Genomic DNA, 15814 nt, shown 5'->3' with positions numbered 1-15814 from the left:
ACTCACCAGAGAGAGACAGAGAGAAAGAAAACAGAGAGAGTGTGAGAAACAAGCCACCAGGTCCAGGACTTGAACTATGTGGGAGTCTAGCACCCCAACCACCATGCCACCTGCTAGCCCCTGAAGCTTTCTTTTGGTCATCTATTTATTTATCTATTATTTGTTGTGATTTTCAAGCTATCTGGTCTGGGTCTTAAACTACAGTTGGCATATGGGAAAAGAGCTCCCTAACTACACCATCTGGTGGCCCGGTTGGAGCTTTTTTTCAAATATAGCTTAAATCAGTCTAAAATTTTACCGATCACTTGGTAGACTTCTGTACATCCTAATATATAGGCAGGTCAGAACCTACCATACAATTTCACTTGGGCAACATTTTAACCAATTTACCTTGTAAATCAAGTACCAGTAACTCCCCTCTGGTGTATTCGTAAGTCCAGTGGCTGAAGGCTAGCATGATCTCTTCCAGTGTATTAGTTGGAATAATCTCATCACCATTATTATTATTATATTTTCTGAATTCTCCAGTCATACACTCTTCCACAGCGAACCACTGTCCTGCTGACTGGCAATACAGCAGGAAAACTTCAAGGAACCTTATGAAAAATAATTACCAACATTACTAGCAGTTTTGCTAATAAGAATCTAATTAGTCTGGAAAATGGGCAAATAACTAAATATTCAACATTGGGAATGAAGGTCAAGAGACTGTACCTACTTAATACTGAAAGATCCCAGAAAAATTTAAAGATTACCTTGGCGAATATGGTATAGATTTGGGTTTTATTTGGTTGAAGGCAAATGTGAGCTTTTGTGCTGCTCTCTGTTGCTGAATTTCCTACAGAGGAAGGAAAAAAATTCCTTTTCAATATTGAAAACACAATTTTACTTGGTTTATTTAGACTTTGGAAGTGAAGCTGTGAAGCTCAAATTACATTTCACTGCTATGTGTTCACTGGTACTTACTCTGAGACAGAGATGCAGAACTGTATCTTCTTTATAGATACTTGACCAGGTGTTAACTACCTCAGGAAGAAAAGACTTGATAATATAAAGATGCCCTGATTTGAGGATATCATGTTCTGACCAGGTACACTGTACTTTGACAGCTCTTCGTAAACCTCCTCCCATTTCCTCTTTGCTTAAGAACTCTATTTTGGCACAGAGGCCTAGCTGTGACCACGAAGACATGCTGTTATTCAGTATGTTGGGTGAACTCTCCTCCAAACGGTACACCGTGACATGCTCACCTGCAACAGGAACGGACAAAGCTTAAGATTAAATTATGACTCCTTAAAAATATGAAGTACAATAAAAATTGGTAGGCATCTTCAGATAAGACTAAGTAAGGAATAGAAGATGAAATGAACTAGGTTGTAGTATTTATTTAAAAATCTCAAGAATGACAAATTGATAGGAAATCAAGAATGTATTTCCATAAACACAGCCATGTTCAGCCATGTTCCACGTAACATTTCAGTCCACAACATATACAAGGGTGTCTCATAAAATTAAAATAGGCTTTACCATCTAGGTTTGTGGAAGTACACTCCACACTGCTTGCACAACAATGGAATCACTTAACAACACGTTTCTCAGAATGCAGCCCCACCTTTAACTGATGCATGACTATTTCTGAATTCATGTGTAATGATAATGATAGCAATTTCTGAAATTTTATTTTAAGAAAACCTTTTAGGATGTCATTGAAATTCTAAACACTTCAAAGCTAAGAGGTCAGTGCTATCTGTCCAATAGACCCTGTAATGTCAATTTACCTATGCTTTTATTATTAGGCAGTGGACCACGAATTCCTCTGAATTAGAATACAACACTACTTTTGGATATGTCAGTAACAGAAGAATTCAGTATTTTTCATGCTTTCTTTTATTTAAATACACCTCACTCTTGTTGTAATCAGGCTAATTAAGAACTGATTCCTTAAACTGACACTTGTGATGTGACCCCTGTTCATGCTATCCCCAACCATGCTGTATGTTACAGCTAAAAAGCAGTTAAAGACTTAGTTTCCCTTTAACTTGTTTCACCACTTTTGGATTTACCTCTTGGAGGCACAGGTGTGAATGGAATGCTCTGTGATAACCTCATCAAGTTATTTCTTTCCACAGCTGCAAAAAAAGGAGAGTGAAACAATGAAATCCCCAAAGGTTCAAAATAATACTAAATTTTGTTTTTAATATTACTGACCTGAGTAATAGTAATTTGTATCCATGACTGGCTTAAATGGAGAAGCAAGACCTAAAATGATAAATAAACAAATGAGACCATTTAAAAATACTAGTGTGTAGCATGAATTTTTGCTCATTTTCATATAATCACCTTAAATTTCCTTCATGTAACTGCATAAAAACAGAAAAAACAGGAAATAAAATCTGTCCATTATTTGCTATATTACCCTCTGTCATTGTGCCAGATTAGTGGTTACTATACATTCTTGTCTAGCAAGCAAGAAGCAGGCAGTTTCACACTCTTCTTTCTAATTTCTACTGTGAGCTGCATTCTTCCTCTACTTCCCATGCGGAAGGAAAAATCTGCCCGAGGCATGCTGGCATAGGGGGTGGTTCTGGTGCATGACGCTGGGGCCACACTGGGCTGGGCCCTGGGTCCTGACTCCTGATCAATCCAAGTATGTTGGGGGCACTTGTGGACACACTTGTGACCCTCGCTGGCTGAGGGCTTATTGGGAGAAAAGGGTAGGAATCATGGCCTAAGGGTCAGTCAGGGGTGCACCCACAAAATAAACAAATAAACTTAAAAAAAAATTCTCTTTTCATTTCTGACCTTTGAAGATTAAACACTGTAGCCATATAGCAAGTTTAAAATGAAAAGATGAACTTCTAGGATAACAAATGTACCCTGCAGCAAATGTCCTATCTAAATTTTTTGAGGACTTTAGTGGGTTTTTTTTCCCCCTTAAGTATATTTCTTTCTGAGAGAGAGAAAAATGAGAGAAAAAGAGAAAAAGAAAGACAAGTTCTCTGAAAAGGGTTCCATCATGCCACTTGCCCCAGCCTTTCACCCAGTCAGGATCTTGGGTGCATGCCTGGTGGTTTCAGGTTGATTTGGAATCTGAACCCTTGGTTGGTTCTCTCTGAGCCAAAGGCTTTACCAGGACTTCACTTTTAAATGCAGCAAGGAGAGAAAGATGGAGAGTAAATCAAATTTACTATGTGCTAAGTTTCTACAATACAGATAAGACTATCTTGCAGAATGCAGTGAAGCATTTTTTTCTTCAAGAATTAGTTTAAAATTTTCACTTATTAATATTTTAAAATTTGACTAGTAAGAGACAGAATGAGAAGGAAAGTGAGAAAGCAAGCCACCAGGTCTGGACTCAAATGATGCTCAGCAATGTGGGAGTTCAGCACCTTAACTTCCATGCCACCTGCTAGCCCCATGAACAACCTTAGTACTGTGTGGAAAGTATGGAAAGTAGGGGGAGAGATGGTGGTACCACAGTAAAATGTGAGGCTGACCCACTTCAGAAGGTTCTGGGTTTGCATCCAGAGACCTCCCAGTGTGTTCCAGATACATGCATTCCTGTGATTTGGGGCTAAGGCTGGAGGGAGATTAAGTGTCAAGACCCTGTTGGAGGTACTGTCTCTTGGTTTCTCGTTCTTGTTCATGAAGGAATTAAAAATTTAAAAACATACAGATAGGGTCAGCCAAAGATGTGGTAGTTAGGCAGCTGAATCTCACATGACCAAATGCACAGTTTGAGTCCTGGACCTGGCAGTTTGAAAAACAGACTAGCAAAATGCCTGTGTGTGCAAAATCTTGACAGGAGGGAGTAATGGAGGAGAAGGAAATACAGCCTGACCACATTCCACTGAGAGTGATTTCTTGATTTTTTTCTTCTCTCTGTCTTTTCTGTGTGCACATGCCCTGTGGCAAATTTTTCTTAAAATGTGTGCATATACACACATGTGCATATGGAGGAGGGGTATCTAATCACTCCAGGCTGGAAAAAGGTCAAAGGCTGTTTCAGAGGAAACAAAGAGAGAAAGCAGAGTAAGCTGAAAGGCAGTGGTGTGTTCAGGGCTACGTTTATGAAGTGTTAAAGAGCACGTTACACTTGGGAAACAAGCAATGCAGTCTAAACAGGACATCTGAAAGACGCATGCAGCGCTTTCTATCCATCCCTGGGTCACTCCTATATATTCTAATTCTGTAGGTATGTCTCATCACACAAGTGATTCTCCACAAATGATTTGACTATGCAGGCAAAAGTGTAAATTAATGAGCAACTGCATAGGCATATATGTAGGACTTGAAGATACAGAAGCAGAGAATATAAAAGATGATGAACCCTATTAAGAGATGGGAGAAGGAGTTGAAAAGAACACTCACTAAAGATGACATACGAATAGCCAGAAGGCATATGAAAAACTGCTCAACATCCCTCATCTGTAAGGGAAATGCAGATCAAAACAACAATGAGATACCACCACCAGTCAGAATGGCAAAGGTTAAAAAAACAAAGAATGATAAGTGTTGGCAGGGATGTGGTGAAAGGGGAACTCTATTACACTGCTGGTGGGAATGTAAATTAGTCCAACCACTGTGGAGAACAATTTGGAGATTCCTCAAAAATCTACAAATAGAACTGCCATATGATCCAGCAATCCCATTTCTTGGCATCTACCCAAAGGACAGAAGAATTTCTCATTGGAAAAGTGCTTGCACATCAATGTTTATTGCAGCACTTTTCATGATTGCTAAGACATGGAACCAACCCAAATGCCCCCGTACGGCTGAATGGATTGAAAAACTGTGGCACGTATACTCTATGGAATACTATTCAGCCATTAAGAACAACAAAACCCTGGCTTTTGACAGAAAGTGGAAAAATATGGAAGATTTACTGCTGAGTGAAGCAAGTTAAGCTATGAAGGAGAGACTTGTATGTCCCCACTTAATATATACCAAATGTCTACACTCTATAACTGAAACTGACGGGCTAAAGGATGTACACACACAAGAGGTGGTTGTGAATGCCAAACGTGGTGTGTGTGGAGGAGTGGGGCCTGGGGAAGAACATTTGGAGGAGGGATACGAAGACAGCATTGGCGAGACAAGGTTGTTATATTTTGATCAACTCGACCGGGGAGAAACGTTCATATATTGAAATGATCACCTTGTAAGTTAAATAATGTGATTGAATGTATTAAAAAATGTAAATAAAAATTAATGATAATAATTATAATAAAACCCCACAATGTGTGCCACACCTCAAACAGATCAGATAAATGGAGAAGGACTCCCTGTGGCATGACCACTGCCCATGACAGGGGTGCTTTCTCCCTCTCCTTTTCTCTGCTCTATCAGGCAAGTGCACAACCCTCTGGCAATAAATTTAAAGGAAGAAAAAAAAAGATGCTCTGAACTGAAAGTAATTCAGCAGAAGATGGATTCTAGAGATATTTAGCAAAAGGACTTTGTGAGTGCAAAGTCAAGGTGATTAAGACAACTCACTCTCAGGTTTCACACAGCTTGGCACAAAAGTATCATTCATTAAAACAGGGAATAACGGGACCAGCAGTTAGTGTAATGACTATGTGGCTGGACTCCCATGGAGCCACATAGCCATTACACTAACTGTCTGTCTCTCTGTCTCTCTCTGTCTTTCTAGTGAACACACGCGCCCTATAGCAAAAACCTCTCCCTCCCCCCAAAAAAACCAAACAGGGAATAACAACGAGGAGCAGGCTTGGTAGCACGGATTATGGGGGTAGCAATACTGAAGAGATCATCCTTCACAAAGTGCTTCTTGTGTTTATGGGACATATATTTTAACATATATTTTAAAACTAAATATACAAGGGAAGAACCTTGGCTTTTTCAAGGTTTTTAGACTTGGAAAAACTTCAAGTCTAAAATCTTCCCTAGGATAATGTGGTATTTGCTATAAGAGATCACATACAATTCTCAATTTTTCTCATTAAACTCACCACATGACTCACCATTTAATGTTCCTTCTTCAGATGGCCTAAACAAATACCAAAACAGCATATTATAAACTGTATCACAATTTTAGTTTTGCTATCTTTTTATATTTTATATTTTATAATAAGTTACGATTATTTAATATTATTGAAGGAATTCTGGCATTCAGTTTCATTTTTTATAATATTTGCCATTTCTCTTAAGTCAACCCCAAATCCAGATACGTACATATCCACATGCAACTATTTGGCAATAGTTTTTATCTCTAATTTATGTCTACATAAATATTATTCAAGTGCAAATCTCAATTTTTACAGGTTGGAAAATTTTTTTGCTAAAATTCAATTTACTCATTTATGATAACATCCATTGGCACCAAATAGAGGTTCTTTTCATTTCAAGGAATCTAGTAGAAATTGGTGACTCAAGTAGTATGGAAGGGAGAGTAGAATGAAAAAATCAACAAAAATGAGTTAGAGGCTTAGCTCTCCCAGTAAACAGCTATGTAGCTCTGCTCAGGACTCCAAGGATCAGATTCAGAGAGCCCCTTAGGAGGGGCCAGCAGGTAGTGTGGTGGTTAAGGTGCTGGACTCCCATATGGCTGACCACGGTTTGAGAACCAGACCCAGTAGCTTGCGTTCCCTCTCTCTTTCTCTCTGGTCAAATAAAATAATAATAATGATAATAAAAAATAAATCATTCTTTTTTTGGGGAGAGGTTTTTGCTATAGGGTGCATGAACTCGCCAGAAAGACAGAGAAACAGAAAGCAAGAAGTCATCCTACAGAGGGTTGGCCATGCCACAATCCCTTCTCCTCCATTCTCCTCGCAGGACCTTGGGCACACACGCACAATGCATTGGGCATTGAGTTTAAGCCACTGGGGTCCGGGACTCGAACCACAGTCAACTATATGGAAGTCCAGAGACACAGCCATTATGCTAACTGCTGGTCCCAAAATAAATTATTATTTTTTAAAAAAGAAAGCACCTTGACATTATAGGACCTTTAATCTCATTCCAACTCTTTTTTTTTTTAATTTGCCATTGGGAGCATGTGCTCACTAGAGACAGAGAGAGGAGAGAGACAGGGAAAGTAAGAAATCAACTCCCAGGGGGATGGCTACACTGCAACTTCCTCTCCTCCATTTTCCTCTCAGGACCTTCAGCATGCACACACACACGCCCTTCATGTTTCTCAAGCTGCCAGGTCTAAGACTGGAACCACACAGTCGACCATGTGGGATCCAGCTTTCTTAACAACCATGCCACTGGCTGGCCCACTAGCTCTTATATTCTAACTGACCCTGATGTATCCTGTTGATTTTCTCCTTAATAATATGAATAATTAAAAAAATATTTATTTAAATATGACCAGAGAGGGACAGAGTGAGAGAGAGAGAGAGCCAGCAGGTCTGGGACATTAACTGGGGTCAACCATGTGAGAGTCAGTGTCTTAACCACCAGGCCACCTGCCAGCCCCAACTATATGAATATTTTCTTATATGACGCACTCTGACCCTAGCATGCTGATAAACTGTTCTTTTTTCAGTATCCAGTGAATGCTGATCAACACCCTTCTGGAGACTTCTCAGCATTCTGCAAAACAGTGTTTCCTTGTTAGAAAAGTACCTAGTCTATATTTATATCCTATGACTTTGGTTATAAAAGGCAATATTCCTTGAAGAAGTATAATTATACGTGGGTTTTCCAAGTACCATTCAGGGCCAGGACACTCAAGCAATTTGAGTAACTTCTTATCCATGTGGCACCTGGTTTATTTTCTTCTCCCTTCTCCATATATTCACATCCATATCTGATTCACAAAATGGGGGGTGCTGGAATATATCATTTCCCTTAAACTGACTTTTCTTCTCAATTAGTCCGTATCAGAGAGTACCTCTATCATGCTTCCAGTATTGAGTGGGTATAAAACAAAAAAGACTATTTTTAAATGTCCTTTGGAATCCTAAGATACTAATTCTGGGGCCAGCAAGTAGCATGGTGGTTAAGGGAGCTGGACTCCCACGTGGCCGACCCAGACCTGGCAGCTTGCTTTCTTTTGTTCTCTTTCTCTCCCTCCTCCTCCCTCTCTGGGAAAATTTAAATAAAATAAAATAAAATAATTCTAAAAAAAAGAGAAAGAGAGAGAGAGAGATATTAATTCCTGGAGTGGAAAAACAGAGGTTATCTTTGATTCCTCTTTATTTTTATATCTAATTTTCTGCCTCCAGGGACAATCACCTGTTAAATTGCCTCCTGTTTCCACGTTTAGTTCTGGATTAGCCCAGCAACATTCTAGTGGACAGTCTGTGTGCGGGTTTTCTAATGTATGCTACACATTACTGCTCTTATCCAAGTGCTTTCCAAAAGCAGGTGTAAGATTTGATCACAATGACAGGCAAAGAAGTTAAGAAAGTGCAAAATTATCATCAAAGTAGGTCTTTCAATAAACTTGTTCAAGAGTAAGCTACACATACAATACAATTATAATTGTATCTTTATTAGAAAGATTTCAGTAGAATTAAATTTATAGCATAACTTTATTCAATGAAAAATCTAAATTTATACATTAACTTATAACTGAGTTCTCTCATTTTCATGTATGAGAATAAATAATCATTACCCATAAAGAAAGAAGTGTTAAACAGAAAATATTGTGTCAGAGAAGTCATGATGCATTTTTCTGTTTTTCTAAGCAAAAATGCATTATTACTATTCCAATGACCCAATACGAAGAGAAAAAGACAATATTCAGTAACTGTGATACATTTTAGGCTAATGAGGAAGAATGGCTTACTTACATTTCTCTGTTTGATGGTCTGTCTTGCAACCAATCCTTTAGTCAGAAACAAATATAAACAAAAACTTAAAGACAAAAATCTCTAGATGAACCATAACTGCTTGGCCCTATTTTGTTTCCTATAATATGATTTAGGAATAACAGCTGATACATTAATATGAAGTTCCTGTCTCCATACAAATGAGCTAATAAAATAATTACTATAACTACAATAAGGCTATTTCTTAAAGCAGAATGAAGAATTTCAGGAGTGTTACCTCCTATTAATAATCTTTCTAATTCTTTTTAAAATTGCTTCTGGTGACAATTTTATTTTCTTAAAATATATATTTGTTCCTATGATTATAAAAACAGTGTATACCCCTTATCCAAAGAATATCAAAGTACAAACAAAACGTTTAAATCACGCAAGCCATGAACATTTAAAGATCATCTACTGTTCGGGTCTATTCTATTGCAACTTTTTCAGTGTATATGCATGTATGGTTTTTATTCTGCAATACAATAATGTTTTGGTGTGGATTTATTTTTACTTCTCCAATTTTGGACTTAACGGTTCTTGAGTTTGAATCTTTACATAGTTCATCAATTTGGAAAATTCAAGGCCATTTGTAGTCTCTTCAAATTCTGTTTACTCCCTTAAGGATAATTAAATGTATTTTCCAGGTCTCTTTACCTTAAATGAATTTTCCATCAAATTACAGTTGTGTTGCGTTCTGCTCCATTTTGTAATTCTCTCTTCAGATATGCCTAATCTGCTATTAAACCTCCACTGAGCATTTACTTTTCATTTCTATGATTTTTTTCCAAATTTGCCAATCTTTCTTTTTCTGTTTTTTTTTTTTAAAGTTTTTGTTATAGGGCTTGTGCTCTTGCCAGAAAGAGACAGAGAGAGGAAGTGAGAAATCATTCCCCAAAGGGGAATGGCCACAATGTAATCCCTTCTCCTCCCGTCTCCTCTTTGGAGTTTGGGCACATACATACACGCAGAAAGCCTGACATTCAAGCTGCCAGGTCCGAGATTAGAACTGTGCAGGCCATGTGGGACCCAGCACCGTAGCCTTCATGCCACCTGCTGGCCCTATAATGCTTTATATTAAAGACTATTATGTCTTTAATCATTTCAAACGTATTTATTGATACTCTGGAACCAATAATTCTAATATCTTAAAAGTTATTACAGGTCCAATACTGTCTAAATTTACTCCTGTAAGTTTTCTATTTAATTTGGCACTATAAGATCATCTTCAATGGGATTTTAATTGTTAAAAAAAGGCTTAGGATGGCCCCTGGAAGGAGGGTTTATTAGTATGAAACTCAATGTTCCCTAATTCCTTTCACCACTAAAATTATTTTTGTTTTTAAATGGCATGACTTTTTAAACAATACAATCTATCCCAATATGGGAACAGATATATTCCCAATGTGAGTTAATATTTTCTTGATATAATTATGAGAACTTACCTATATATACACTGATTTCTACATATCTGACTACCTGGAGGATTTTTTCTTCATTTTTAAAAAACTATTTTGGCTGCCAAAACCTGCTTTTAAAAGAGTTTGCACATTATGGTATTAGGGCTGAGAATGAGTTCATATAATTTTTCAATGCAAACAAAGAGATCCTGGCCTTTATTCTGCACACATTTTTCTTTAATAATTTCTGATCATTTGCAGTAGGAAGAAATAAATTTTCCTTTTTTCTTTTAAGCAAGATTTTTGTTATAGGGCTCCTGTGCTCGCTAGAACAAAAGAAAGTGAGAAATCACCCCCCCAGGGGATGGTCACACCACAATCCCTTCTCCTTCATTCTCCTCGGGATCTTGGGCACGCACACATACAAGCCTGGAGTGAGTTTTAAGCTGCCAGATCTGAGACACAAACTGCAGTTGACTACGTGGGAGTCCAGTAATGTAACCGTTACACCACTGGCTGGTTCCTTTTTTTTTTTTTTTTAAATAAGCTTTGCCTGAGGGTGTGTGCATTAGCCAGAGAGAGAGAGAGAGGGCAAGTGAGAAATCATTCCTTGGGGGGATGGCCACACGGTTATCCCTTTTACTCCATTCTCCACCTGGGATTTTGGGCATGCAGGCACATGTGCCCAGCTTAAGTTTCAGGCCACCAGGTCTGGACTCAAACTGCGGCCAGCCAGGTAGCGACGTAACTGGTACACCATCTGCTGACTGCCAGAAGAAACTTTTCTATAATGCTATGTCAGTTCTCTAAGATAAAAATTTTTGAAAGTTGATTATCAATACCTTATAGTTTTTTCCTAGCATGTATGTATTTACTCATATGTATTAGTTTAACTAAATGTACAAACCGGCAATAAAGCAGCTTTGGAATCTACTTCATGAGTGTCTTCTGTAGATGGCCTTCTACTGCTGCTTTCCCCTAAAAGAAAAATTAACAAGATAAAAAAGTTATACAACTTAGGTTTTTCTGAATATTTACTAACCAAACATCAAGTGTTTCTAGGCAATGAAGAACGCTTATAAAGTATCATCATTCATTTACACACTGAACACAAGAGTTACATGAGGCCCACAGAAATTCAGAATTATTGACTTATTTTCAGCAAACCATTCAATGTATTTATTATGAAAAGGCAAAGGGCCTGAGAGTGTGAAATAACAGATCTTCCTCTCCCGTGTGTTCTCAATCACCCTTGCTGGGGCAGTCAGGTAAGTAGTTTCTTATCTATCCTTCCAGGGGTACTTTGTGTATGTGTGTGTGTGTGTCTTTGTGTATGTATTCTCAAACCTTTTTATTCTACCTCCATTAATGCCAACATAATATATATGTGTTTTGAGCCTTTTATTGGTTTTGGTTAACTTTAAAAAGCTTAGATTTTCCACAGAATTACACAGATTTTTTCTTTTAAAAGTTGTGAACAGTTGTATTTCCATTTTAGAAATATCACTGTCTGCAATGTGAAGAATGGACAGAAGGTTAAAGGTAGAGGCACAGAGGACAATTCAACTTCTTTCTTATTTTTGATGGTACCTTTAACTTCATTCTTTTTGTTTATTTACTTCTTTCTTTCATGGGATAGAGACAGAGGTATCGCTAATAGGGTCTCCACCCAATGATCCATCCTCAGCCTTGGCCAGCCAGGATCACAGGCACCCGTGCCCTGTATATTCGGGGTGACCTTGGGACCTTCCATATAGCTTCAGCATTGCTGAACACTGTGCTGCTGCTGCTGCTGCAACATTGTGTCTGACCTTTAAGTCCATATTACAGACCTACAATAATATAGTTAAACTCCTGCTGATGGGCATTTGGCCTATTTACAATTTCTTGCTACAGTAATAGTGCAATAAATAAATAATCTGTTCCCCTCAACATAAGATGACACATTTCCATATTTTGCTTGTTTATCCTAAATGAACCAAAATTGAGTCTGTTTTCAAAAAAAAGAAAGAGGAGACCAGCAGATGTATAATAATTACTTCGCTGGACTCATAGGTAGTTGACCACAGTTCAAGTCCCAGACCTGGGGGCTTAAAATTCACGCCAGGCATGTGTGTGTGCCCCAAATCCCAAGAGGAGAATGGAGGAGAAAGGATTTGGTGTGGACATCCCCACTCACCCTGGGGGTATGTGTGTGTGATTTCTCACTTTCTCTCTCTCTGTTGAGCACACATGCGATATTGCAAAAATCTCTCCAAAAAAAAGAAAAAGAAAGAAAGAAAGAAAGAAAGGAAGGAAGGAAGGAAGGAAGGGGGACCAGCAGGTGACACAGTCATTAAGGCGCTGTACTCCCACATGGCTGACCACAGTTTGAGCCCTGGACCTGGCGGCCTGAAAATAATGCTGGGTGTGTGTGCATGTGTGCCTAAAATCCCAGGAGAATGGAAGAGAAAGGACTGTGGCACTGCCATTGTTTCTGGGAGTGATTTCTCACTTTCCCTCTCACTCTCTCTCTCTGGAGAGCACAGGTGCCCTATGGCAAAAACCTTAAAAATAACAAGTCAGGATGTTAAATTATAAGTCAATTTCAGAGAACTTAGAATTTTATGATATAATAAAGGAAAGCCTCAGAATGAACAAACGAAAATCTCAGAACAAAAGCTATATTTCAGGGAACCAGCAGTTAGCGTAATGGCTATGTCACTGGACTCCCATGTAGTTGACCACGGTTCACGTCCCGGACCCAGTGGCTTAAAACTCATACCGGGCGCGTGTGTGTGCGTGCCCAAGATCCAGAGAGAATGGAAGAGAAGGGATTGCGGCATGACCATCCCCACTGGGGGGTGATTTCTCGCTTTCCGTCTCTATGTCTCTGTCTGTCTGGTGAGCGCACGGGCCCTATAGAGAAAAAAAAAAAAAAAAAGCTGTATTTCAGGTGGAGAAGGAGAAAAGACCAGGCTGAGGTATATTACTGTAGAAGATTCTAAGCAAACTTCTTCAATATGATGAAACTAACAGAATGTATTATATTCTGAGTATCTTGCTGAAATTCTGTGAAATACTAGAAAATCTGGAGTCAACACTAGCTTAACTATGATAAAGCCAAAATTATGACACAGTTATATTGATGGGAAAGGATAAGGGTAGTTGACGTTATTTGGTACGTGTGTTCTGGGAACAAAGCAAGGAGGGAAAAAGTTCAGTCTTTGCATTTTTAGAAAAATAATTATTTAATCTTATTTATTCATTCATTTATTTTAATTTGACCAGAGAGAGAGGGGGGGGGGGGGGAGAAAGCAAGCCACGAGGTCCGGTATTCGAACCACAGTCGGCCATGTGGGAGTGTCCAGCACCTTAATCACCATGCCACCTGCTGGTCCCCAACCTTTAAAAAAAAAAAAAAAAAGGTTTCTGACATAGGGCATGTGTGCTCTCCATGAGACAGGATGAGAAAGAGAGAGGGAAAGTGAGAAATCAACCCCCAGCAAGGATGGCCACATCGCAATCCCTCCTCCTCTATTCTCCTCTCAGGATTTTGGGCACGCATGCTCATGTGCTCAGTGTTGATTTTCAAGCCGCTAGATCCGGGATACAAACTGTGGTTGGTCATCTGGGTGATGGTAAAGAGAATGAGGCAGCGTTGTTTTCCTTAGGAGGTTTTATTAGCAACTTTTCAATTATGTGCACATGTAATTTTGACTAATAATAAAATGTGTAATAAGGAAACAATATCATATAGTAACTGAAAAATGGTGCAACACAACATGTTATGCTACTTTCTGTGTAGAAGAAAAGAGGTAGCAAAGGCTGCATTTTCATATATGACTGCATAAGCATTAAACTCTACGGGGGAGAGAGAAATAACGGGGTTATACATGGGGCTGGAGTGAGAGGGAGACTTTACAAAATTGTTTAAAATAATTTTTTAAAAATTATTTCTGTAGTTTCATTCATTCATTCGATCATTTTAATTTGACCAGAGAAAGACAGACACACAGAGAGAGAAGGAAAATGAGAAACCAAGCCACCAGGTCCAAGACTCAAACCATGGTGGGCCATGTGGGAATGTCCAACGCCTTAACCACCACATCACCTGCTGACCTGTGTTTAAATTTTAAACTACAAAATGTATTAGTTATTTTTTAAAATTAACAGAAAAATACATCAAATAATTACAGAGATTAAAAATAACATTAACTTGTAAAAGTTAAAATCAGCCGAGTTTTTAAAAGTCTTCATATGTCATCTTTACAGACTAAATAATTTGTTTAAAAAAAAATTAGAAAGTCAGAAATACATGTCTATCAAGGTTACAGTAACAATGATGGACCAGAATCTTCATTTTGGACTTCTGACCACTCACTGTTCAGGTGTCTAACAAACACAAATGCAGTAAAATCTTAAATCAGCATGTTTGCTAAAGGAATTCATAGTCTACATACTCACCTTGTTCTGAAGGGAGAGGAATGGAAGTTGTGTGACATTCAGTAAATCCAGCACGAGAACTCACAGGTTTCAAAGTGTTTTCTGAAGGAACATCATTCTGCACACATTGTACATGTACGTAATTTAAAAACTGAACTAAATTTCAATTCATTGTTCAAAATAACAGAAGAGTCCCTTAGCTGATGTTAGCTCAGTATGCTTCATTCTACTTGACCAAGAGAGTATACTACATACTACAGATCATGGCTATTTTCTCCATGTCAGTCTAACACCCTGTATCAAAACACCCTACTTGCTTATTGTTCATATAGCCATCTGAAGGAATCTTTTCTCATAGTATTACAAATTCACAAAACATTTGAGGAAAAACAAAACTGTGAGGGCTAAAATACAAAACCATTATCAATTCACCCCCTCCTCATCAAAAAGCTACCGTCTTACACTTATAATACTGATTTGGAGGGACAGGGTAGTTCTTTTGAAAGGGTCTTCGTAACTTTCTTATTATTACATGAATTATTTGTATCAACAGGTATTTATCTACTCATTATTTGTGATTTTTCCCCCCAAAATGTTTGGACTATTTACGCTTCATATATTTAGGTAGTACTTCAATGTTTTCACATCTTCCCTATTATTACCTATTATTTTTGTATTGTGAAAGTCTTGGGGTCGGTAGGTGGATTGGTGGTTAGGGTGCTGGATTTCCACATGGCCAACTATGGCTCAAGTCCCAGACCTGGCAGCTTGCTTTCCCACTTTCCCTTCCTTTCTCTGTCTGGTCAAATTAAAAAATAAGTAATAACAGGGGCCAGCAGGAGGCATGGTGGCTAAGGGTGCTTGACTCTCACGTGGCCAACTGTGGCCGAGTACTGGACCTGGCAGCTTGCTTTCTCGTTTTCTCACTTTCTCTTTCACTCTGTTCCTTTCTGGTCAAATTTAAATAAATAAAGTTAAATAAAATCATTCTAAAAAAGGAAAAAAAAAAGGAATAAGGGGCAGGAAGGAGGCATGGTAGATTCTCACATGGTTGATTGCAGTGTGAGTCCTGGACCTGGAGGCTTGCTTTCTCGCTTTCCCTTTCTCTCTCTCTCTGGTCAAATTAAAAGAGACTAACAACAAACAGAATTAAATTTAAAAAAAAAAAAAAAAAAGGCCCGGGGGGCGGGCAGGGGGGGGGGG

General features: G+C 38.5%; 1 protein-coding gene across 1 annotated transcript in view; it reads right to left on the bottom strand.

Moving 5' to 3' along the window:
- The window catches only part of TRPM7 (transient receptor potential cation channel subfamily M member 7), a 124419-nt gene that overhangs the window by 19618 nt on the left and 88987 nt on the right, over positions 1 to 15814 (bottom strand). Inside the window, exons 30-37 of the mRNA XM_027768405.1 lie at positions 11094 to 11164; positions 8769 to 8803; positions 5985 to 6010; positions 2209 to 2259; positions 2064 to 2129; positions 967 to 1250; positions 756 to 838; positions 391 to 596 (exon numbers count right to left, since the gene is read on the bottom strand). Of these exons, the coding sequence (XP_027624206.1) occupies positions 391 to 596; positions 756 to 838; positions 967 to 1250; positions 2064 to 2129; positions 2209 to 2259; positions 5985 to 6010; positions 8769 to 8803; positions 11094 to 11164 (822 nt within the window). The remainder of the gene's footprint in view (positions 1 to 390; positions 597 to 755; positions 839 to 966; positions 1251 to 2063; positions 2130 to 2208; positions 2260 to 5984; positions 6011 to 8768; positions 8804 to 11093; positions 11165 to 15814) is intronic.

This window comes from Tupaia chinensis, unplaced genomic scaffold, assembly GCF_000334495.1.
Source record: "Tupaia chinensis unplaced genomic scaffold, TupChi_1.0 Scaffold146140_1, whole genome shotgun sequence".
NCBI classification, from domain to species: domain Eukaryota; kingdom Metazoa; phylum Chordata; class Mammalia; order Scandentia; family Tupaiidae; genus Tupaia; species Tupaia belangeri.
Note: the sequence above shows the minus strand (reverse complement) of the source record. Positions and strands in the feature narration are given on the sequence as shown.